Source organism: Paramormyrops kingsleyae, chromosome 9 (genome assembly GCF_048594095.1).
Source record: "Paramormyrops kingsleyae isolate MSU_618 chromosome 9, PKINGS_0.4, whole genome shotgun sequence".
In the NCBI taxonomy this organism is placed as follows: domain Eukaryota; kingdom Metazoa; phylum Chordata; class Actinopteri; order Osteoglossiformes; family Mormyridae; genus Paramormyrops; species Paramormyrops kingsleyae.
Window position 1 is genome coordinate 12,747,089 of NC_132805.1, and position 27,016 is coordinate 12,774,104.

Genomic DNA, 27,016 nt, shown 5'->3' on the forward strand with positions numbered 1-27,016 from the left:
CAGCAAAGGCTACGATATGAATGGCGACACAGCCACCAGACCCCTAAATCACCCCAACAAAACACTTACTGCTCAATGAAGCCCTGAACCAAAAGGCCAAATGAAGCTGTTAAAATAAAAAAAAAAGAATAATTAAAAAACACACATCTTCCACGTGTAAGAGCACAGAGGATCCCGTCGTGTGTGTTTAAATGGGGCACGTGAGGCCACAGCAGGGAGCGGCATCATTACGCTGCTCGCAGCCGTCCAACGCCAACACTTCCCTGGAAAGATGAGGATCACAGCAGCGGGAAGGACACACTAACAGAACCTGTCCAGGGCCTCATGCAGCCAAACTGCAGCCACAAGGTCGGGACCTATATCATTCAGCTGCAAACCAGTGTCTCGGAGCACAGAAAGCACCCAAACTAATGATAATATCCCTCCACAGTTTTTCCTGTGTTACATTAAACATGTCTTGATGTATTCAGTTCTGCAGCCATAAATGCCAGTGGTTCACAGCTCCTATACAGTGAACACCAAGCCTCACGTCACAGCCACTACGGCAAGGCTGCATATCAGCACTTCAAAGAGGATCAGAAACCAACTGAGCTATATGTGGGAGAATAAAGGCTCCGAAAGAGAGCAGCGCCCTAAATTCACAGGCAACAAAAAAAAAAAAAAGCTCTGCTGGGTGATTATGAGGTTATTTGTTTCTCACACTGAATGTTACAGCTTATACCTTGACAGACATCCATCAAAGGTCTTCTCTGAACAGCCTGCATCTTAATGCATCTGTGTGCGATAAAGAGAGAGATAGAAGTGCAAGGAGAGAGAAAGAGAGCGAGAGGAGAGCAAGCAGAGAGAAAAAGAGCGAGAGGAGAGCAAGGAGAGAAAAAAAGAGCGAGAGGAGAGCAAGCAGAGAAAGAGAACGAGAGGAGAGCAAGCAGAGAAAGAGCGAGAGGAGAGCAAGCAGAGAAAGAGCGAGAGGAGAGCAAGCAGAGAAAAAGAGCGAGAGGAGAGCAAGCAGAGAAAGAGAGCGAGAGGAGAGCAAGGAGAGAAAGAGAGCGAGAGGAGAGCAAGCAGAGAAAGAGAGCGAGAGGAGAGCAAGGAGAGAGAGCGCGAGAGGAGAGCAAGCAGAGAAAAAGAGCGAGAGGAGAGCAAGCAGAGAAAAAGAGCGCGAGAGGAGAGCAAGCAGAGAAAAAGAGCGCGAGAGGAGAGCAAGCAGAGAAAAAGAGCGCGAGAGGAGAGCAAGGAGAGAGAGCGCGAGAGGAGAGCAAGGAGAGAGAGCGCGAGAGGAGAGCAAGGAGAGAGAGCGAGAGGAGAGCAAGGAGAGAGAGAGCAAGAGGAGAGCGAGAGGAGAGCAGGGAGAGCGGAGAGCGAGAGGAGGGAGAGCGGAGAGCGAGAGGAGAGCAAGGAGAGAGAGCGAGCGGAGAGCAAGGAGAGAGAGCGAGTGAGAGAGCAAGGAGAGAGAGCGAGTGAGAGAGCAAGGAGAGAGAGCGAGCGGAGAGCAAGGAGAGAGAGCGAGTGAGAGAGCAAGGAGAGAGAGTGAGTGAGAGAGAGGAGAGAACATGAGAGAGAGAGATGCACACTCCCTCACAGGCACAGAATCACTCCCCGGAGGAAAAGCTTTCCTGTCCTTTTTCCCCTCCTCCCTCACCAAATAAATAAATAAAAGTGGCACATGGCTAATCTGCATAAAAGAAAGCCAGAGCACTTGGCAGAGCGGCCAGGCCGGCTGGAATGTGCGACTGCGGCTGGTGGGGGGGGGGGGGGAGGCAGGCACAGATAGTGGGGTCAGAACAGACGGCCCCGGGACAGGCGATAAAAAGGCGGGCGCTTTTCATGCCTCGCCACAGTGTGTGTGTGTGTGTGTGTGTGTGTGTGTGTGTGTGTGTGTGGGGGGGGGGGGGGGGGGGGGGCACATCGCTGCCACAGATCTGCAGTCACGCATGAGCACATGGGGAACTTCAAACAGCTAATGCTGCTAATGCACTAACACTACACTATGCATTACTGGCACTGCTGCAGCCATAGCATTAAAGGAGGTAGGGCTTTGGGATCAAATACAGGAAAGACCTCAAGCAGACACTTCTGGCTGCTTTCGGGGGGGGGGGGGGGGGGGTCACAGGAGGCCGTATCATACGAACCTGCCCACCATTGCTGCATGTAAACGATCATGGGACACAAGTGTTAGAAGCAGTGAAGTGGAAAGGTGTGGAGCAGGTGTCAGCAGCAAGATTGGGGGGGGGGGGGGGGGGGGGGAATAACAATAAATAAATGTCATTTGGTAATGGCAGAGAATTTCACCTGGCAGAAGTTGTTCAGATACAAAAGCCAAACAAACATTTTCTGCAGGTACCAGAACATGAGAAACACAGGGCAGGTGGCGTACGTCTCAAGGTGAGGATGTTAATACACAAGTTCATATCTAACCTGGAAGTGGCAACCCACCCAGGAGCAATTATATCCTCCCGAGACCCCACCCATTCATTTATGTCCATTGCAGTGGACATTTTGTTTTTACATATATCTTTTCACTGATGTAAGGAAACATTTGTTCCTGTTGTACACTAATGAGGACATGCTGTGAAATTAAAAATTAAAATAAATTTGAAAAAAGATGTCTTATTTCCTCCAAAGATATAGAAAATCACAATTAACCTAAAACTGAAGGACACTTTTTTCCTTGGGTCTCAGGAGGATATTTCTCTCTATCAAAAGGCAATGCCTTGGCTACCTAAGGCAGAATACACGTGCATGCACACCACCATGTGAACTTACTGTACGATTAACAAATTCTCACCTATTGAGATTAACCACCCTAAATATGAACCACATGTGAGATTGAGATACCCGCCTGAAAAGTACAATCCCAGTCACTTGTAAGTCTCTCAGGGATTCATACCCCTGTGTGGAGCAGCCTGCCTACATTTTGGATACAGTACCACAAGCACTTAACAGTCAGAGAACAGCACACATTTATGCAACCTGACTGCAATATGGCACAACAATACATTAGTGCCCATTAGCCATTATGCAAATGCACTGAATGTAAACAGACAATAAAACCCATCAATAGGGCACACGCTCACGGTGTGGCCCATACACAGCATGAAAGTCATGGGCAAGGCCAAGCTGCAGGTTCAGCAGGGGGCTTACAGACTCGGCACACAATCCCCAAAGGCAAAGCTCAACCACATTAGTGACTGCAAAATGTATATCAATAAGGGGGGAGGAATCTCCTCAAGTCTATCTTTAAACTCAAAAGTACTGCACTTGTGTTGACAGGTTTCTCCGTGTCAATCTGGGAAGCCTGTCCCATTAAACACCTTTGCTCTGCTCCCCCCCTCTCTCTCACACACACGGTAACCAATGAAGCAACATTTTAATTTGACTGCAAAAAAAAAATAAAAAATGTTCACGAACCAAGCCCTGTCTGCTCCGCAAAACTGACAACAGAATCTCATAAAATACAACAGGCACATTCTGCTCTGCATCATAAAGGCAAAGAAAGCAACAATGCTGCATTACTATCAAAACAGGATCACACTCACGCAGAACCAGGTACAGCTATTCTGCAGAAAAAACATGCAAGTATAACAGCTGGAACTGAAACGTTTCTGAAGTGTGCCCATTCGTTAAGCCCTCCTAACTGCTGCATATTTACAAAATAATTGAAAAGAAAGGCTAATTATTTCTGTAAAATCCTGTTGATTCCTGAAGACCACCTAACCTGGAAATGGTCAAGTTGTCCCACCACTTAATTTACTTGTAAGAGTTTAAAACGCATCCTACTTATTCAAACCTTTTCTGAACAATTAGCATGTCCTGAATTAACTCTTTAAATCACAATGTTCACTCACAAAAAGGTGAGCTAATGTTCCAGCTCATTTCAGTGCAGAAATCCATGGCTTCATTTGGATTTTACAATCAACAGGATTATCAGAAAATGTGCAAGGCGGCATGGCCCTCAATCCTGTCGTACAAATGCACCCTCATCACTGGTTCAGGCGTGTCTTAGACCAGGGTCAAATTAGCAAAGATGACCACCTGCCATCACCCAGGCCGTCTTGCAACACAAACCTGGGCCAAAACAGAGCCCAATGTCTGTCCCAGCACCGCAGTTTCATATATCCATACATTAATTCTTTTACAAAAAAAAATTCAAGGGCATAAAACACTAACTTACGTACAGTACAGCTACATTTTGAATGACGGAGAAATAGTACAAAAAGTAACCAGCTAATTTATATGCAGTCAGCTCTGAAAAGGCCTAGACTTAACAGCAGAATCAGACAGGAGAGAGAGATAAAGTTACAGTATCTCACAAACTCATGCGAGTTACAAGAAAGCAAAAGGTATGGAGGAACAAAAAAAGATCACACACATGGGGGGGGGGGGGGGGGGGGGGGCATCTGCAGCACTGCCAAAGTTCCCAGATTCCTTTCAAGTTGGATCTGCACGCCTAAGGTGTGAATTCATTTTAAATTACATTATCTCACACGCTTAGTGTAACAATCGCAACTGAAGCGGCACACAGCCTGAAATTTTACAGTGTGATGCCATACCAAAGTGATTCGGATCAAGCAGCACAAAACAGAGACGGCTCCCCCCACACCAGCAGTGCACCCTCCATCCACAACTGCAACCTCTTCTCAGCCTCCCGTGCACGGTCAATGGGTCTCTTGAAGAGACCACAGAATTTTACAGGAGGGCGGCTATCAAAAAGAATATGAGGAAGACTGTCTACTTCTAGAGGCGCTACTGTTGAACATTAATGTCCGCAGTAGAAATACTCAAATATGAGCAGAGCCTACAATTACAGAAAAGGCTTCAAATGAGGGTTAAACACAGAGTAAACAGCACATTTTAAGGGCTGCAATAAACAGGTTCTCAGATTCATTCCCAGTATAATTCCCCACCACCACCACCAAGCACCAAAGCTGAAATCCTTCAGAATCCTATGCTGCTACATGCACCAGTAAGTCGCAGGGACATAATTCTGGTGCTGAAGAGTACGACATGGCCACGCGCAGACAGGACACGCACACGCAGCGTTTTGGCCAGCCTATCGCAAGCAGAGCGAGAATCCCTGCGTGCAGCCTTTGGATCGGCACTCTAGCACACACCCAGGGCCACTGCGAGTGGCGGGGGAAGCTGCCAATCAGGAGAAGCGCCCGCCGCAGCATGGTCAGACAAAGCCGTCTCCTCCTAGGGCTGGCTTCCCCTCGGCCGCCCATGGACAGGCTTCGCTGTCATTTCATTATTTTTCTGCGCTAAATCCAAGACATCCTCTCTGCGGCGCAGGACTGGCGATGGCTGTCAGGAAAGGCAGTGCGCCACCTCCGGCCCCAACTCCCACACCCTTTAATGAAGGCTCGAGGGATATCTGGCTCAACCACGAGACGTGCGGCTATTTTGCAGACACAGACTTCCGGGGAGGTTCAGAACAACTTAGCTGGTGATACAGAACGGGAAAGGCTGACTGCTTAGGAGCCATTAAAATGTGGGCGTGAATCTGCCCTACACATGCGCTTCTGGAGAGGTTTGGGTGTTTTGTAACAAAGGGAGCATACGCACACGCCGCCTCAGTGTAAATAAAGGATTCAGGTCCATTTCCGAAAGAAGCATGATGAGAGGCCCGCCCACTCGTTCCGGGCACGACTCGACTGCTAGCAGCCACAGGTGGCCTGGGCTGAGCCTTCCATCAAGCTGCTCATCCTGCGATGAGGGCAAAGGTAGAGGATTAAAAATAAATAAATAACCTGGCACACAAGCTTCAGGACAATGAAGAACAGCGAAGCCGACTACAGGAGCCAAACGGCAGCATTTAACCGCTGCATAAGAATCCTACTGGGGCTTTAACTCGAGTCATAACATGCAGAGGCTGCTGCCAGATAAACTTCTTAATCATCATTACTAAATATTGACTAACTATGAGCAGACAAAATAGCCCACACCAAATAGGTCTGGATTTAGACGTTTTGTGTGATGTGCACAAACATCTTAAAGCACAGGCAGGGTTCAGTGCTGAGACCAGCAACAAGACTTGGCCAGAATTCCCAATGGACCCAGCCACGCAACTACATTCAGACCAAGCACACTTTCTGCCTGGGAACTGCGAGAAACCACTAACATAACTATTTAAACGGGAATTAGTAACAGAATAAGAGATCAGCCACACTTGATACACAAATATGGCCAATATAAGAGCACAAAGATGCTGAAAAACATTAATTCAGCTCGAGGTGGAGATACTCAGCAGGGCAAAGGGAATCAAAAAGCTGCACAAGTTGAAAAGGAAAGTGTACACACACACTCAGTAACTGCTATTCTGAAGGAAACATGCTCTTAAGGTGGAACAAGAGAGCTCCTCAAGTACAGTAGGTCTTTTCAGGGCAAAACAATCCCATTCTCCCCAGCACTCCAGTGAGTGCCGACTGGCACATACAAAACAGATGGAGCCATAAAGGTTACAGAGCAGAGCAGTGCGGTCTGAGCAAATAAAACATCTCACTAGCCTTTAGCACTTAAGTATGGCAAGGTCAAGCGGAGCCAGGAATCGTGGAGGGAAATAAAAAGGGGACTCATACAGCACAGCTAAAGGCTTCTGCGTCCGGCGCTAAGGGAGGCCCGAGCGCGAGGATGACGGCCATCACCCCAAATGCTATTCCAGCTAAAGCCCACGGTGCCTCTCAACATCCGGCACAAAGGGAGACCCGAGCCCGAGGACAACAGTAATCACAGGGCTCCAGAATAAAACAGAAAAGAAAAAAATATTTAGGAGCCAAATGCTTTTTCTAGGAGCCATATTCTCTGTCAAATGCCAAATGTGAAATAAAAAATACTTACATGGCACATTTTGTCTGCAGTCCTTTTTCTTTCTCCTATGCGAGCTGTCTGATCTGCCTACTATCTCCTTCCGCATTCTTATACATGATAACATAGCACAGAAATATGCAATATGTAAGCAAGACAGCTGGGCTACTGAATGTGAAATTCACACACAAACACTGAAATATTAAAATTCGCCCGTAAAGAAATCTGAAAACCAAGGGGTGTTGCTTACCTTTGTTGAAAGATATTTCAGCCGGAAAACTGAATATAAAGCTAACTTTACCGTGGTGCCGTAGTTAAGGTTTAAACCCAAAACCACTTGTGTGTGTGTGGGGGGGGGGGGTACCTCCCTGGTATTCTCACTTGATGATGTATGTGGAAATATGCGGATCTATACTGAAATATTCCAGAAACTGGGTTCGAGTTTAAACCTTAACACCAACCCCACAGTAAAGTTAGCTTTATTTATATACCTGTAATATCTTCCACTGTTTGTCATATATCTCAATGTTTGTATGTGTACTTCACATTCAATAGTACAGCTGTCTTGCTTAGTCACAGCTGGTGAATGGACAATAATTAATAAATACATATAAAAACTCATATATTCAAGTTGCATGGTGCAAATTGTCCCCCACAGTTTGATGATTAAATCACACTTAACTGAACATGTCTATATCGCTTAGGTTTATACTTATTAGTCTGCAAATAAATTCCATCTTTTGTACTTTAAATAGACACAGGGCAGTCATTAAAGGTAACGGAGGAGTATTGTGGGATTCCACTTTTTCCCCTCCATACCCTCTCCGGGGCTCCACACACTCGGCAACAGGTTGCCAGATAGCGTGAAGAGTTTCCAACACTATGATTTGACAACACCTGCCCAATCTGTCAACACTGCTCTGGATCAATCCACGCTTTACTCGCGTTATAATGTACCAGGAAAGGCAGACATGGGTTAAGAGTGCACATAACTAAAAGCTGCCACTTCTCTTGCATTTTTACTTTTAATTCTTGGAGTCAGACAATGGAATGAAAAAGCTACTCACAAAATGAAAAAATCTAGTCACATTAGCAGCCATTTTAGTTGCTGTCTGGAGCCCAGCATCACCCCAACCGCTATTCCAGCTAAAGCCCACAGCAGATCTCAGCATCCGGCACTATGAGGGTCTCAAGCCTGAGGACGAGGGCCGTCGCCCCAAACATCATTCCCGCTAAAACCCACAGTGCCGGATGCTGAGAGGCACTGTGGAAGGCCCTAGCCCGAGGACGGGTGTCGTCGCCCCAAACATCATTCCCGCTAAAACCCGTAGAGCCTCTCAGCATCCGGCACTATGGGAGGCCCGAGCCCAAGGACAACTGTCGTCCCCCCAAGCGCTATTCCGGCTAAAGGCCATGGCACCTGTGCACGAAGGAAAACTAAGTTGTTACGCAAAGATTCTCATGCGGTGGTGGGGGGGGGGGGGGGGGGGGGGGGTGGGGGATGTGATGACAGTGCTTTGATGTCTCAGAAATACCCAGATGCATAAATAAATTTTTGGAATCGCAAATGCTACATCTCAGCCCCTTGCGAGATGAACCAACAGCCTCCAGGCTACAGCTACAAGAGTCTAACCTCTGTGCCCCCGACTGGCTTAATGCATTTACGGTGCTGCCATGCTGCCATGTGGTTTTAACAGTTAGCCTGCTACTGGGTACTCCCACAATCCCCGGCTCGACCAGTAAAAGCTCAACACTATGCCTACAGAGCGGTTACCACTCACTCACTCTGGTCTTTTTTATACGTCGCCCTTCTCATAGCAGGCGGGTTAGGGCAGCTTGCTGAAACACCTTTCATTCGAAGCTGGGCTCACATTTCACTCCTTTCAGTCAGATGGATATCGCCTGGAGCAGCTGGGGCACCTCGCCACAGAGACAAGGGTTCAAGTGAACAGTTCTGGACCACCATCTAACCTGCTGTTACAGGTTACAGACGAGACTTACCAACATGCCAGGAAAGCGGCAGTACGTTTCCTAATTAGGAGTCCAAAGGACCGCATTTTTAACTCTCCAGTGATGTGGGCTTTGATGCCTTGTAATTGGCTTCCTCATGAGAATCAGTTTTCTGTCCGTCTCCAGTAGCACACATTTAAGCCTTCAGACGCATTTAAGTGGATGACACCTCATTTCAGTGACCTTTAATACAGTAAAGCCTATGTGCACAATTACAGGACTGGGCAATGAAAGCTCAGATCAACCTAAACTACATAAGTTCTGTATTTCATCCTTCTGTAATACTTAACACTAACTCGAGGAAATACATTTTCCATATGATTTTATAATAGATTTCACTGGCAGCACCTACATTTCATTCAGATTGCTCAAAATTCTTTCAAATAAAAGAGAATAATCTAGTGTTTGAGGCCTAGGGAATGGAAAACATTCATTTTTATGTTTTATGAAGCACCAACATTGTGAAAATCATACATACACATACATGTGTGTATATATATTTACACAGAGACACATGAAATGTCTTTCAGCGGAGGGAACAATAATAAAAAAAAAAGAGGCTGATGGCATTGTACTGTGACAATATACTATCTACATTTACTGCTGGAAAGACACCTCTGGTATCAATGACACACTTTCATTCTATTTTTCTCTAAAAGTTAAATGCAAATTCTCATACAACTGAAAACAGTTTATTCTTAGCCAGGTCCATTGTAAATTTTTCAGCCCTCTCTCAACCTAGGGAGGGGGAAAATGCACAGCTAGCATGCAGTCAAAGATCAAGCAAGCAGTGAGACATCATTACATGTATGAAAGAGCCTCCATTACAGCAGAACGCAGAAGCCATTTATAATTACAGTGCAGATTCTCCATCCATCCATCAATAGGCACAGGCAGCCTAAATGATCAAAGCTGTGCAGCACAGCATCTCCCATGTACACTGACAAAGACCGTGCTGGCAGCAAGAGAACGAGCGAACTAGAGCTTCCTCTCCAAAACCACAAAAAAAAAAAAACAGCGGCAGAAGAGACTTCAAACATCCAACCGGTGCCTCACAAACATGCTGAACAGTCAGGAATGGCTTCTGACTTAATCAGGCAGGTGAGAAATAAGATTACAACGTTTAGGAAGTTTGAGCCTCTTTAGATAAACAACTTCAACCTTAAAACTTTAACCAAAAAAAAAAATGTGAAATGAAAATTACTAGAGGGTCTTCTGGAAGGATGAATGAAAGAAGCTCCCCTAAATGAAAAGGCTTCTGAAGTCTAAACCGCAGCAATAAGAGGACCGTGCGGAGCCCAGATGGTAGCAAAAGCCATGGAAAGCCTCTAGGTACCAATCCTAACTAAGGTCTTTGAACCTCTGGCTTTGGATCCTTGGGCAAATGACATACAAACAAGGCAATGTACTTCCTTGTCGACAGAGACTGGCTGAACACCCAGAATTTGCTTCACAGAGCTCCAGAATTTGGCAGAAATCCTCATGAAGTTCCCTATATTACACATACACACAGAGACATTTTTAAGAACCAGGTTCTAAGTATGCAGAAAACTCACCAGATTAACTCTTCCCATCTTGAGCATGAGCAAGAGGACCAACCACATGCTTGTAGGCCACACCACACTACACCACAACTAAGCCTCTGCACGAGTTGGATAAATACCAAAATTTGGACTTCAATGCGATACCAGCATACTGACTTGCATGCCTGTTACGGTACATGTATATGAATGGTATTCAATGAATACATAATTTTCGTTTCAGTATACACAATGAAATGAATGAATACATTTACTAACACAGATAACCCAAACTCACAAGTAACGTTAGGCTAATCGCAGTTCTGAGTTGATTACAGCTAATTCTGGTTACAGTCAGTCATAAAATCGGCAGTTTGGGAACATTTTGGTTTCCCAGTAAGTTATATCAACGCTGGAGTGCGTAGTTGATAACGAGACTGGCTGTCGGCTTGCTCATACTGAACTCTGATAGGTTGCTGGAAACATATCTTGCCAACTCAGGAGACATCACCTGATTGCGTCTATGCCTGGAGCAAGAGACAGTAACAGCTTCTGCAAGTTAGTCTCCTCGTGGCATTTAAGGGACTTTTGGAAGGAAATTCAGACCAGGCTAAAAAATAACTACAGCTATAGGGGTCTTTACTGCTACAGGTTTGTAACCATACTCTGTAGTAGGGAAGATGGGATTTAGTTCATTATGATTGTCATTTTTTGTTTATATTTTACAAATTTATTTTTACGAAGTGTAAAATTAAGCATTTCTTACATTTTGTTAAACACATCGACAGGCACATTGCTTTTGCTTTATAATTGTTACTAACTTGTTTTGCTTGTGATTGTTTTATTAAAATTAATTCTATTTTCCCTGCTATACAGAAACTGCACCAAACCAAAAACCCAAACCATGAATTTTGTGTACCGTTACACCTCTAGTACCTTGATATCAACACCAAAATCAATACTAAATCAATACCATAAAACGTTCCATTTAAACATTATACTAAGTGTATTTGTGAAATAAACCAAAAGCATTAGCCTGTAACGGCTTTAATATCATCAGTGAAATAGGCAACAATTAAACTCCCTTCAATACATAGATTCTGATATTAATGTGGCATCAGCTTGATAATACACTGACATTAAGTCTATATTCGTGTTTGATCCGTTCGTCATTTAGTCTAGCCTACTTTTCATCCCAGGGGAAAGGGATATGAATGAATTTGCATGTAGGTTAAACATGACTTGAAACAGAAACACAAAACGTAATAACCGCTAAATGACATCACTATCTTACATCTGTTCTCACATACACCTGACCATCTTTAAACTCGTATACAAATCAGGGCAGGGAAGAGACAGATGCTTCACCAGGTTAGATATGTCACCCCCTACTTATCAACTAGAGGCGGATTGTGGGCATCAGCGGTTTGCATCGTCCTTGACTGTAGCCTCTCCATACAAGAGACACGTGGAATGAAAACAACTATGGGTGCATCCAAAATCACATACTAATAGCAATTTCACTGCCACCAGGAACCGAGCAATACCCAACCTTTACCGTGAACCAACGGTTTTCCATTGTAAATTATCCAACCCCATACCCATGCTGAACATGGCCCTGCTTGCTAGCAGGACCAAAAGCATGCCTCGACTGAGCTGCGTCAAAATGCATGGAGATACCAGTGATCTGTGCAGAAATGCATGGATTATCTGAAGGAAAAAGGCATGATATTAATCATAATAATATTATTCATTATTAGGAGTATATCACAATGTAATGATGCATTACCAGTAACTCAGAACTTGAAAACTTCCAGCCTCCTACTTAAAGCACTACAAAACAGCTGAACAGAATGGACTTGTAATGCAAATTTACACAAGTGAATTCTGCTAGCATTTGATGCTAACATGGCGATTCTCAGACGTACTAGCAGAGTTTAGCACATAGTGAATCTACACCGTGTGAACAATAAGCAAGCATCTTTTCAGGTGTATGCGTGTCGACAATGCCATTACCAAAACGACCCCTATGAAGTGGAAAATCAAAGCCAGCTGGAACTAGTCTCAGTTTATGGTAAGGGTTGGGCACAGCTTGGTTCCTATAGGCCAGTAGAAAAGCACCATTAAAAACAGTAGGTACTGAATTTCATCAGAAGCGTACTACTCGACCATTAATGCAGTAAATACTGTGTGCATGAAATAGGCCATTATCTTCCAAATTACTTGCCCCGGATGTTTACCAATGACGTAGTCTGATTCCTATGAAAAAGTTAAATGCCATCAAAGAAGAAGAAGAAGAAAAAGTGTGAGTCAACTTACGTGACTGGGGTCTTGTTTTCTACTTTATACAAAATTGATACTTTTTCCGCCATCGACACAAATTTCTGAGCAAGAAATGTTCATCTCTGGTTGCAGCTCCAGTGGCCTTGTGACATACTGTAGCGTCCATCGGATGTACACAACACTCTGCTAATTTTTGTTACGGTTTGCCTACCGTCTCATTCAAGCTATATTCTGCCTACTACATAGCAAACAAGTATGCGATTTTGGATGCGCCCTGCATCTCCTCCCATAGCGCAGATTCGTCATGTCCACGTTCTCCTCAAGACAACACAAACAACTAAAAACTATATGCTGGAAACTAAGACATTCACAAGGTAACTCCATGAAAAACTCTGTAAAAGTAGAAATGTGTTTTATGATAAGATAACGTGAGCCAACTGGCTAGTAGTTGCCTTTTAACTGAAAAAATTCACTCCAGTCAGAGAAAAAAGTTACTAATGCACTACATCAAAACATTTACATTGCAATAATGTATGGCATGAAATAAATTTGTAACTACACTCACCTAAAGGATTATTAGGAACACCATACTAATACGGTGTTTGACCCCCTTTCGCCTTCAGAACTGCCTTAATTCTACGTGGCATTGATTCAACAAGGTGCTGAAAGCATTCTTTAGAAATGTTGGCCCATATTGATAGGACATCATCTTGCAGTTGATGGAGATTTGTGGGATGCACATCCAGGGCACGAAGCTCCCGTTCCACCACATCCCAAAGATGCTCTATTGGGTTGAGATCTGGTGACTGTGGGGGCCATTTTAGTACAGTGAACTCATTGTCATGTTCAAGAAACCAATTTGAAATGATTCGAGCTTTGTGACATGGTTATCCTGCTGGAAGTAGCCATCAGAGAATGGGTACATGATGGTCATAAAGGGATGGACATGGTCAGAAACAATGCTCAGGTAGGCCGTGGCATTTAAACGATGCCCAATTGGCACTAAGGGGCCTAAAGTGTGCCAAGAAAACATCCCCCACACCATTACACCACCACCACCAGCCTGCACAGTGGTAACAAGGCATGATGGATCCATGTTCTCATTCTGTTTACGCCAAATTCTGACTCTACCATTTGAATGTCTCAACAGAAATCGAGACTCATCAGACCTGGCAACATTTTCCCAGTCTTCAACTGTCCAATTTTGGTGAGCTCGTGCAAATTGTAGCCTCTTTTTCCTATTTGTAGTGGAGATGAGTGGTACCCGGTGGGGTCTTCTGCTGTTGTAGCCCATCCGCCTCAAGGTTGTGCGTGTTGTGGCTTCACAAATGCTTTGCTGCATACCTCGGTTGTAACGAGTGGTTATTTCAGTCAAAGTTGCTCTTCCATCAGCTTGAATCAGTCGGCCCATTCTCCTCTGACCTCTAGCATCAACAAGGCATTTTCGCCCACAGGACTGCCGCATACTGGATGTTTTTCTCTTTGCACACCATTCTTTCTAAACCCTAGAAATGGTTGTGCGTGAAAATCCCAGTAACTGAGCAGATTGTGAAATACTCAGACCGGCCCGTCTGGCACCAACAACCATGCCACGCTCAAAATTGCTTAAATCACCTTCCTTTCCCATTCTGACATTCAGTTTGGAGTTCAGGAGATTGTCTTGACCAGGACCACACCCCTAAATGCATTGAAGCAACTGCCATGTGATTGGTTGATTAGATAATTGCATTAATGAGAAATTGAACAGGTGTTCCTAATACTCCTTTAGGTGAGTGTATATCATTCAGTAATACAAATAAAACATACCGTTCACATTGGCCTCAAGAACTAAGTTAGCGCTTGATTCCCCTGCACTTCCTGTTGTGGCTGAGCATGCACCTGACGTCAGTGGCTAAAAGTGCACATCCTCCAGCCAGACCCTTCTCAAACTGTTTGTTTGCCTAGCTGCAGTGATCACGCAATGGGATTTGTAGTTTTATTACCACGCAGACACCGGTGCAGACCAGAAAACACAACCAACGGATTTGTTTTACAGCGTTTTACCATTTTATTTTCTGCGGACAATGCTTTTTGGGAATGAACGGAGGTAAGAATTTTAAGACTTGGGTAAATTAAATTTAAGACCTAGGATGAAAAAATGTCTTAAAAATGCCCAGATTAAGGCCTTAAAAAGTCTAAAATTCAGAAAGTTAAAATTTAAGACCCCGCGGGAACCCTGTGAAATACACCTGTATTTTACATCAAACACGTCAATCAAAACTATGGGCAGCCTGTCCAGCTCTATCAAGGGATTACAGGCTTTTTAATTCCATACTGTGAACACCTTGACAAGTCAACATGGCTTTATGGAAGCAGCATGAAGCAGGCATTGGGAGGCAGGGCAGCAAAGCTCCACGCTTCACCTTTGTACCCGAGAACAGCTGTACGGCACCTCAATCCCAGCACGGCCATTTAGGGTTAAGCACCTCCCTATAAGATGTGTGTGTGCGCGCGCACACACACACACACACACACACACACACACACACACACACACACACACACACACACACACACAATGTAAATTAAGGTTGCAGGCTTGTCACAATATTCAGCGGGAAATGGCCATGCTAATCTGGAATGTTCTAAAAGTAAATGTCAAATGAAATGAGTTGCCTTCACATTTGGTTGAAACCTGATGTAGTAAGCCAGAATTTGACATTTGTCTTGGAGGAGGGCATGTTTGACAGTTTTAAATCTGAATGGCTGGGCACAGAAATGTTACTGAGGCTGCGTCGTGGCACAGAGTGCTGCAGAGAGCAGGAGCGAGCAGCATGCCTGCGAGTGACCAGCCCAGTGCCACGTACGGCGGAGAAAGCGCGAGCATGTGCCGTGCAAGGAAGGTCAGAGTGCTTCCTATGGTGAGATCGTCGTCACGCCATCAGACGGGGACACCCCCCGAGCAAACATGCAAACATACGCAAAGGCCGTCAGGTGGCTACTCCTCCACGTCGCCAGAAAACATTACTAAGCACTGCACTGAGCCAACAGGCAGTTCTGGGGGCCACATTTGCATTGCCATATGATTCACCCAGCAGCATCCCTCCCCCCCCCCCAAAAAAATCTACCTTTCCCACCCACATATGCAGGACCAAACCATTGCTCACCTGTAAGGACAACAGGCCCATTTCTAAACGGGCAATTGGAAGTGTGTGCCCCGTGGCCCTGGGGTGCTACTTGGATGGAGGAGCGGGTGGGACAAAAAAAAACAAACAGGCTCAAACTAAAAGGCATAACAAGAATGTTTCACAGAGGTGCAGGAATTCATATGCTTCACGTCTGCAGAAAAACAGGCCCTAAGCGCTACACCAAGAACACCAACATGAAATTGGAGCAACGGGGGAAATCTGATTAGTGTACAAACAAAGTTTATAATCAGAGATGAGTTGCATAGTTTCAGGGCCATTATGGATATTTTAAGGCATTCTATTTATACGTGAACTTGCACGTTTTGGTGATATAGTGACGGTCCTGACAGAAACGAGCGAACGGCAGCTTGTCACTGATGTAACTGCTGTCCCTGCGTGGGGCTTGCGTGGCAGGCTAATGACATCCCAGGCTGGCTGAACTTGATTTGGCCGAGCGCTGACCGCTGGTTTATGTAGCTGAACAGGGTCCTTGAAGGCCAGGTACAGCATGGGGCAGCTCTCGTTACAAACAGGCAATTACAGCGGTTGCTATATTAGAGGTCATTTCATTAGGCAACCTAATTACCACAAAATAAGCCACAATTTGTAGGAGAAACCATGAGCCCTAGCCTGCACGCTTCAGCATACAGTGCAGGGCCACGAAGCAGCCAGCTCCTCCTCCTCCAGGCTCCCAGGGACAAACGCGGCGGTGATCCCTGGACTTCAGTCCCACGGCTGTCAGATAAACATTCTGCGAGCTGAGAGCCAAGCCCCATGGCAGCAGGAGGTGGTGTGGGAGGAGGTCCACCTGCAGGCCAACATTCTAACCTAAACACTAGGGGTGTAACAATACATCGATTTGTATCGATATATCAATTCAACGGCAAACGATCCGACGCATCGATGTGACCGCATAAATATCAGCGTGTGGCTCAGTGGGCTAAGCCGTGTGCCTGTAATCACAAGGTCGCCGGTTCAAGCCCAGCCTCAGCACGCATGCGGGTCCTTGAGCAAGACCCTCAACCCCCAGCTCCCTGGGCGCCGCTACAGGTGGCTGCCCTTCGCAGACAAGAGAAGGGGAGTAGGGGAGTAGGGCAGTTGAGGGAGGCGTAAAAAGAATTTCCTCACGGGGATTAATAAGTGTCAATTATTATAATTATTATAATTATTATTATATCGATACATGCGTTTTTATTTTCTGGCCTGTTCCAGTATTGTTTTCACTCCAACGTATACATGGTCTACACCAGGGCTGCCCAATACGTCGATCGCGATCTACCAGTCGATCGCAAAGGTAGTGTGGGTAGATCGTATGGCATAAAAAATAGAGGATGGATGACGCGTTCAACCGCGCCAGCTGCTGCAAGCTACCGAGTCGCCTAGTTAGCCTCCAATTTTATTTCTACTAAACTTAAGAAAGGGTATAAAAATGAATGGGGGAGCTGGACCAAGCAAGAAGCCTCTAGCACAGGAGAGGGTCATACGAGCAGGTCATGACAGTTATGGACTTTTTGTTACACTTTTGTATTTGTCTGGAGAAGACTTGATTCAAAATAAAAATTATTCACCATTTTTTTTTAGAATTAGAATTTAGTGATCAGTGGTCATTGTCAACACACCACAGCACACAGTGTGCAACAACGAAATGTGACCTCTGCATTTGACCCATATGTGACTTTCGTGACATAGCAGGGGGCAGCTAATTAAGCGCCCGGGGAGCAGTGCTTGGGGACGGTACCTTGCTCAGGGTATCTCAGTGGTGACTTGCTGGTGGGGGATTCGAACCTGCAATCTTTCAATTACAAGTGCGCTACCCTAACCATCAAGCCACCACTGCCCACAATGTTAGTCTACATCCATCCAAAGTTTTTATTTTTACCTTATTGCACTTTATTTTGCTTGATTTATGGGACAACATTTTTTTTTTTTTAACAGTTCCCAATAAAATATGATAAAATGCTAATTATATTTGCCTTTTTTAATCCATTGAAATGTAGAGGATTGTGTGAAATTTCATCATTTCGACTACTAACCCCAGTACCGAACTGAAACAAATCGTATCGTATCGCATTGTATCGTGGGAATTTCTGAGGTATCAAAAAAAAAAAAATCGAACCGTTGGCTTAAGGAATTGATAGTGTATCGTATTGCGAGGAAAGCTGTGATTTACACCCCTACTAAACACAGGATTCACTCTCCCCCAAAATGCTGCTTATTAGGAGGCTCCCCAAAGCTGGCACAACAGCAAACAAAAGCAACCAAATTAACAGGAGACAGAACAACTTCAGTGAAGCTGGAGCCTCATTGTGCTTCAAGTTAGAAACTCCAGCTTTAAAGCCCACATGACTACGAAATATCCAGCAAGCAAAGAAGAGCCACCCTTCGTTATGCAGCCTGGCAAAAACACAGCTGGAACTCAGACGCCCGGCACAGAGAGGCATGCCGCCATATGCCGGATGATGCCTTTCTGTGTGAAATCGTGACTTCTGGCTGCAAAGCGCCAAGAGCCGTCAAGGGCATTGATCGCAATTCTCTGTCGCATTTACTGAGTAGGCGAGTGCTTGTTCAGCACGGAGCAGCGAAAATTAATTTAGTTTCAACTCAGGCACAGAGCCCTGGTTTCCATGTTATTCAAGTGCTGCTTGCCATCGAACCCACCGCGCCATAACAGCTTGCAACTAGCACAAACTATGGTCAAATCATAGAGTTCAAAAGCGTAACGGCTGAAATGCGAAGGGGCTATAGAAGGTGCCAATGCTTCAGGATTTGACCAGAGTCCTAGGATACTTCATTTTCATTAGACAGGCTGAATAAACCTGTTCTTTTCAATCTACAAATGTGATCCATCAAATCAACAAAAAAAAAAAAAAAAAAAAAAGCAGAAAGACGAGTCATTCAGTTCATTTATTGACAGCTGCTAGACTTTTACTGATCAGTACAGGCAGCACACAAATTCAAAGAAAGGCATGAAGTGTCAACTTCTTGGCCAAAAGTCCTCAACAACCATCCTGTTGCTCCGAGGGCACCACAAACTAGTCACACTCAAGCCCGTCTACAGACCAATCACAAGAAAATGGCCGCCCTATAAAAAAAGCAAGGCAATCAACTACCCCTGCGGCTGGCGGGACTGGGTCAATCTCACTCATGCACAGACAGGAGGTTGATTCTCTCAAGAGCAGAATACGCGATGGGCGTATTCCAACGCCACTAAATTTCACCACCATGACACTTCCCTGTGAACCCGGCATTGCCGGTACTGTAATGTGACAAACCCACACTATCCTCCTGCACTGTGAATGCAGCTAAATGTTATTTATTCACACGCTCAAAGATAAGAGCGATGAAAGTGCAGCTTTAATATGCCAAGCAACTCCACTGCCGCCCGCTGCCTTCTCCGACAGAGGACACCTCCAATTACACCCCCTGCTGGGTTATACGGCCATCCGCTGTTGGGCTCATTGGTTTAAACTTTTCATGACTCAAGGGAGAGAGGGAAATAAAGAAAGAAATCACAGTGTAAAAATCAGCAAGCGCTTGGTCAGTGTGGTTATTACTTAAAAAAAAAAAAAAAGTTAAAGCCAGCAAGCATATACATGTCATATACATGTCATATACGTGTCATTAAGAAGCAATGTTTAGATGGGACTCTCCCATCTCAGGGTATTGATGTTTTATTTCATAAAGGCCACAGCCATTCAATTGAGCATAGCCAGAAAAAAACAGCACCTTGCTTGACATCATTTGACAAAATGAAGTACAAACAACATTCAATAAATGTGTGTATTTCCCTGGATCAAAGTCCCCAAGGAGTAAATTTACAAATAAGTGAACATCATTTAATTGTCAGACAATTATTTTGAAACTTAATTAAACTTGAAACTTAACCTAGTGTTCAGAGGTTTGGAAAATGAACTCAATCAATCACTTACTAAATGATGCATCAAAGTTTTCTACAACAATCACTGATGCACTTTACACTCAATTAGGCAAAAGATCTGCAATTTCATTTTTTTTTTTCATAATTTGTAAAAGAATGACCAGAAAAATACTTTATCTATGCAAGTCTGATATTTTATATTTTTCTCCAGTTACATTACTATGATATTTGTAAAAAGGTAAACAGCAAAAATGTACAAAAAGTGATACGCAAGAACAAAAGTTAAATTGATTTGAACAAATTAAATGTATGCAATGAAATGTGCGCCACTCAAATATTGAAGCAGCGTTTGAACACACTTTAAAAGGTATTAGAATGACTGTCCAAAACATCAAATTCCAAACTCACTGGCTGATTTTATACAGTTGAAAATATTCTGTTTCGCATTTTAACATCCAGCAGTACACTAATCAAAAAACAAGGACTTCAAGCACCAAAGCACTGGGACAGTCCTACAAATAGGCCCTCAGGTGAGACCGAAGATTACTGAAATCAAATCACTGTCTCTTAGTATAAGGGTAAAAAAACAGCCTTACAAACACATAAACCAAAAGGTCATTACCTGGATTGAGGAACATACTTGTTTTTCCTGGGGAGTCAAAAACAGACATCCCTTTTGACTGATTTGTACATCCTCACACACACACACACACACACACACACACACACACACACACACACACAATACCAGCAATGTGCAAAATATAGTACACTAGTTATTATTATTACTAAATTGCCTGTTGCGCGAGCACGTTCATGCGTGCACTCTGCGATGGCCTGGCATCCCATCCAGGGTGTTACCCCTGCCTGCCTAGCATAGGCTCTGGAGCTTCGTGCCCAGAATAATCAGTTGGAACACTGATAGATAACACAAATGGCTAAAATGCAATTGAAGTGCTCTTCTGGGTAAAATGGCATGAACTTCAACCTCCAGCTTTGTGTCACGATTCTGAGTTCTTGATGGCCAGCTTGGATGGAATCAGGGGCCGGTTGCAAATAAGCGGCGTTCAATGAGAGTGAAAACAATGCAAAGTCCCAATTCAGAAGCTATATCTATATATCAGAAGCCACATTGAAAGCCTGGTTTGCATATGGTTCTCAACTTTACATTTGCTACACTTTTTAAGTGCTAGACGCACTGGGATTACACCGCATTGTCAAAACAGCAAACAGAATTGCAGTTACAACCTGTTACATATAGGACCAAAACTGATGTATGCGGTTTCTACAATTCCCAACAAACAAAACTGACAATCATGTGAAATCTCATTAACAACAAATTTGATCCCCAGCTTAATGTTGGTTTACACTAAACGCTTGGAGATCTTACACTAACAGTGCAAACTGGGTAGGAGGAGCAATAAACAGAAGCATGGAAAAGTAAACCAGCACATCATTTTATCATCCAGAATATCTTCAACTGTGGGTTTGTGACACCAAACCTCACACTCATTTAGAGAGCACAGACTGATGATGGCTTGGGGGGGGGGGGGGGGGGTGTGGCCTTTACATCATCACTCCAAGCGAAGTGGACATGCTACCTGTTGCGACACCCAGAACAAACAGCCTGGAAGGGGCTGACAGGCCTTACAGCGGGGGTGGGGGGAGGGGAATTACACTGCACCGATACATCGATATGATACATCGGGAAGGCTTCAAAATACAGCACAAAATCGATATGACAGTGTGATCATATTTAAAAGGAAACCGAGGGAGTTTCTCTTACAAACGACATGACAATCAAAGTGCCTGTGATATAACAAAGCTGCCACAAATAAGCGACTCGCAGATAAGACCCCACTCACCCACTTCTATCCACTCAAAACACTGACAACATCGACTGAGTCCCTGTATTAGCAGAGATGACCCATCAAGTGCCTCAGCATAAAATAAATCAATAAATTTTAGCCATATAACTTCTGGCATTATTTATAATATCCAACGTGGCGCTACTGGCTTACAGAGACCGACTGCTATGTCAGATTGGCTCGCTATGAGCACATGAGCTTTGATGGAAGAGGCACCGCAGTAGAGAGATCACAAAGAGAGACCTTCACATACATGTTTCTGCCTGTTCTGGGGGAAAAGGCTGGCTCATTGAAGATTCTAGATGGACATAGGCATCCATGAAGATGCTGGGGGGAATTGTAAGCGGCATCAGGACAATTTCATGTGAGGAGGAAGAGAGAAAGGTGCAGGCATTTTGGCCATGACACACCATGCACTCAGCACAAGGTCTCGGCTGTGCCCCGGCTAACAGATGCAACCCAAGGCATTTTCCTGGCTGACACAGGAGTAGGAATTAAGAGAAGCACAGAAACTGAATTTGAATGTATGGATTTGCCCTCGAGAGGCAAATTAATGCTTGTCATTTAAAGTTGCAAACAGGACTGTTAATGCATATGCACACAAATCCAGACAAATGTCTTAAAAATCCCATCTAAAACCCTTGTGATTATTGCACATGTGGCATACAATCGCGATATCGAGATCTGATATCTTGCAGCCCTACACACAATCATAGAAAGTGGACAAAAGATGCAAAAGTAACATCCCAAGGAACCTCCAGGGGCCTCTACCCTAGTGTCCTGACTATTCTACCCATCAAATAATAAGACTAAACAACAATGTGCTTTCAGCATAGGTGCACTTTGTTATATGCCCGAGTCACTAAAACAGCATGAAAATTCCTAGACACACCTCCAAATCGATTTCCTAAAATACTGGACAAATTCTCAAAATGAAATTTCTTGGTGAATCACTGGTCATAGCAAATGTTTAAAAGCAATAGTCAGGAATGCGTGTTGCGGACACATTCAGCAAGACACAAATGTACAAATTAAGGATGGGCAGCAGCCCTGAGCGACTAAAGTGCCTTATTAAATATCAAGAGCGAGAAGCCCAAATCAGCCACACTGCACATCAGCCACACTGCACCAGAACTGAAACATTACAAGGAGACCAATAAGATTCCATAAGTAGGTAGAATGTGCAGGCAGTAGACAGATTACAACAAGCCATGGTCAAACCCCTGAAAGGTCAACCTCTGATGAAGACGAAAGGAACTGGTCCAGGCACTGCCAGTTCTACCCCTGAATACAGCACTGTTGGCAGTTAGTGCTGCCAACCCACAGATTTCACTCTGATCACAAAACCTTTGTACCGAGCTACCAGAAACTGCACAGACCTCTTTAAAATACATTGGTCATTCCATATAACTCCTGCCATTCCTGCATCACAAATAAACTGATATACACTTTTGTAAAATGAATTAAGTTCATTACCACCATTATTGTTCTCATTTTCTATAAACTTGTGCTTATAGCAATACTTCGATATAATGCAGCAATAAGGGCTCATACTGCCTAAGAACCATCCTAAAACTCATGTCCTGTCCCTGAATTATATTTCATGACAAGTCAACTTTCAATGCATAAATTACAAAGACGGTTATCAAAAGTAAAAATACTTTGAATGATAATTGCGAAACCAATCGAAGGTGCCAGGCCAATATTAAACTTTAACTGCACACCTAAAAGGGGTCTGAATTACACTCTGCGTGTGTGAAATTTCCTGCAAGCACTCTGGCTTCCTCTTGCAATCCAAAGACATGTAATTAGGCTAATCAGAAACTCTGAATTGATGGTAATACTTGCATGCATGTGCCCTGTAATAAACTGGCACCCCTTGCAGGGTATACGCCAGCCCTGTGTCTTGTACTGCCTGGGATAGATTCCAGGTCCTACCATTACCCTGACCAGGATAAGTGCATGGAAGATGGATAGTTACACACCAGTAAATTCACCAGAAGTAATCAATTTAGCGTTCATGTAGAGCACTCTATGGGTATTCTATATCAGAGCGTATTTCTACTAAAACAGCAACTTCACAAAAGACAAATACTTGCATTTATTATTCCAATTAAATGACAAAGACCCAGAAAGCAACAAAATATCACATTCCCACATTTCAAATAAATATTGTTACTACTATGTACAAGGCCTAAGAGTTTGCAAAAACACTAAAATCGAATGATAAATGTGTGGTATTTCTTAGAAGAGTCACATTTGAAATATTAAATATTCATTATGATAGAATTGCATGCTCCTTTGCCTTAATATTGCCCGGATAGCGACCGTGGCTTTCTCTGGTTAATAAATGACACTGATTCTAGAATTAGTCTGCCACTTTAGTATTTATTCACACTGCGATTTAACTTCAATTAACGATTTGTCTGTTTATTTCTGTTATGTTCACAGAGTAAACGCACGCGAGCTAATCGCGGATCGTTGCTGCATTACATCAGATGCAGTTATAAATGGCCAGAAGCGGAGGATGGCGAGCCAATCAGCTTTCAGCTAGCATGTCAACCTAAGACCAACTGTCTCCTGCCTTTGACAGGAGCATTTTACCTCCATAATTCAAATCCCAAAGCAAAGCTATCTGCACATACTCAAATCGCTGGCCAATGTTTACTGGCAGCGACGGCGAGGTTCCACGGCATCGGGGCACACAGGAATCAAATCACAGACCTCTGTTCCGACACACGCCGGCCGGGATTAAATGAAAAAAGGCACGATTCGCTATTTGTGTGATAAAACTAGTTGCACGGACGCACTTGGAATTAAAGTGAGCACATCTGAAAGTCTACGGAGATCCTTCACACTTGAATAGGCCTCGCAAACCTCCCTGGAACTTTCCCCCCCACCCCCCACAAATAATGCAAATGGGCAATTAAATTAAAAACAAACCTGTCAACACGTAATCTCAGACTGAACGATCTTCTCGTGATTAAAACTTAACTAGTGAATAACTAGCGTGGTGGTCGGTGAAAAAAGAATCTCTATTTCGTTCAAGTAAGACGTTTTAATGCGCCCGTACCCGCAGATCTACGAATTACACCGCGGTATTATTTTACACCTTTTTTTTTTAAAGTACACGCGGCTGCACCCCTAACCACCCACCGCTCGCACGGCTACAGCAGCCCTAGAAAACACAGCTCACTGGAAAAGAAAAATAAGCTATTTTACTCGATAAATGCAGTTAAAACGAAGAGGTACGGGTTAAAAAAAAAAACACACACACGGGCAGCCATTTTAGAGAGTCTGGGATAGACAATGGCTGGTCTGCTGCAATGTTACACTTCGTTACGAGGACTCGGTGTGCAAAATGCACGGAAAGTTCAGCGGGACCGAGGTGTAGATGAAAGTTTACCTGATTTCTGCTTAAGGGCTGCCCGGTGCTTCCCGGGCTTACCGGCGGCGGGTGATGGCTCCTTTGTTGCCAGCTCTGGTGGCCCCCGCCGTACTGGCCCCCGCTGCCCATGTCACCCGGTCCCTTGCTCGCCCCTTCCTGGTTGCTGTAGTCGCCGCTGGGGTAGTTCTGGTAGCCCCGGTTGGAGCTGGGAGAGGTCAGCAGCTGGTTGAGGGTCGGAGTGGCGTTGTATCGCTGAGTGTTGTACGAAGCGGCCATGGCTGTAGTTCCTCCCGCTGGCTGCTGCTTGGCTGGCTGCCCCCCAGCCGCCGGAGGCTGGCCGTGTCGCGGCGAGTTCATGGCGTAGCCCGGGCCCGGGTACGGAGTCCGGTTTGGGAACGGGCTGTAGTTGTTGAACTGGTGGTTGGTGAAGGCGTGCTCCTGTGAGTTGGGCTGATACGAGTCCATCATGCCGCCCGGCTGCACGGCCGACCCCGCTGCCGCTGCCATGCCAGGGCTTTGTTGTCCGCCATGTTGATGAAAAGGGAGCCGGCCGTAATGCTGACTGTAACCGTAAGAAGGTGGAGGAAACGCCGACGAGTGCTGATGTGCCATCCCCGGGTGGTTATTCCCGTCCGGTGCCCCTGAATCATTCTGATTATTGTTGTTATTCACCCTGGACGGATTCCCGTTGCCGTTCTTCATCTCAGGATCCCCTCCTCCCCCCGCATTTCCAGCATCGGCCCCGTCCTGCAGGTCCTTCTGACCCGGGGATCCGCTCTCGGATCCCGGTTCCTTATTTTCCTGTTGCTTCTCCCCCGGTACCGGCTCCTCCTGCGGGTCCCGATCCGGTTTTTTCAGCTCGGAAGGCGGACTGGTGTTGAGAGTGGCGGCGCTAGCGACCTGAGCGGCCATGATATCCCCCTCTCTCTCTCTCTTTCACGGCGACTCAGTCACAATCACACACTGAATAGCATTGAATATAAATACAATTTTATAACAATTTACCCGCTTCTCGGCTCATTCCCCCAAGAACCGGACAGAATCCGGTTCCCGCTCTCCTTTCCGCGTGAAATTGTTGGCTACGGAAAAATATAAATACAATCCCGGGGACGATTTCCACCGACACGGAATTTGAAGGGGGTTCTGTTACAGCGCGAGACTGAGAGCGAGGAACTGATCAAACCAGCACGAGGCTCCGTGAGATACAGCCATTTTACCGAGGCGCGTGGTGAGACGCAAAACACGGTGCGTACGCCGGGAGGGCAGGGAGCCGGACTGCAGGAGCGCTCCAAAGGCACCAGTGACTTTTATCGCTTGTGAAAGCAGCGACGGTGCCTTTTTCAGACTGATCAGGAAGTCTTTAAATAAATACACCTCGTGACTTATATTAAATAAATATAATAAGACGAAAAACGACAATTGGAAATGTTTTGTTATCAAATAAAAAAAATAAATATATATATATTGTATAATGTATCCTAGCATTTATATTAACTGTTATTTTTTTTCAACTATTTCTAATGACTTCGTGCATTTGCAGGGGGATTTGTGAACCATTCATCAACACAAGTGGGAGGGAAACCGTCTCTGGGCGGCAGCGCATTTCCATGCTTGTGCTGTGAGGAAATGAAAGGCATGAGCGTGTCAGCAGAAGGCTAGAAGCTGTGGAGGGCAAAAAAGAATGGAATTACAGGCAGAGCGAGCAAGGAAAAGAGAGAAAAGGGAAGGGGGTGGACTTAACCAGTCAGCAAGCAGGAAGTGAGAACGAAAAAAGACAGAAGGAAGGAGAGGGGAAAAAATGAACCGAATAAGCTATAGAGACAGCTAGAATTAACAACGCAAATTCTGCTGAGGATGGTCTAAAATGTTCTAATTGTGATTTGAATGCGAGGCCAGAACACTTTAAGTCATTTTATGAAACTGTAAAAGAAATAAGTACACCAGAATAAACCACCTTCAGCGCTCCTCCCACCCTCGCTCCCTCCCATCTCGCGTTCCTCTCTCCCCATCCCCCTCTACCCATTCTCGCCGCTCGCCCGCCCCGCTCTAACAGCAGCTTCACCGGTTGCAGAAGCACCACAACTTCTGAGCGTGGGGGATGG

At 44.8% G+C, this 27,016-nt stretch overlaps 1 protein-coding gene across 1 annotated transcript in view; it reads right to left on the bottom strand.

Annotated features, from left to right (window-relative positions):
- Positions 1-26,204, bottom strand: part of LOC111841680 (AT-rich interactive domain-containing protein 1A) — a 57,967-nt gene extending 31,763 nt beyond the window's left edge. The window contains exon 1 of the mRNA XM_023807609.2: positions 24,933-26,204. Within this exon, the coding sequence (XP_023663377.2) occupies positions 24,933-25,826 (894 nt within the window). The 5' untranslated portion in view covers positions 25,827-26,204. The remainder of the gene's footprint in view (positions 1-24,932) is intronic.
- Between the last annotated feature and the right edge of the window lie 812 nt (positions 26,205-27,016).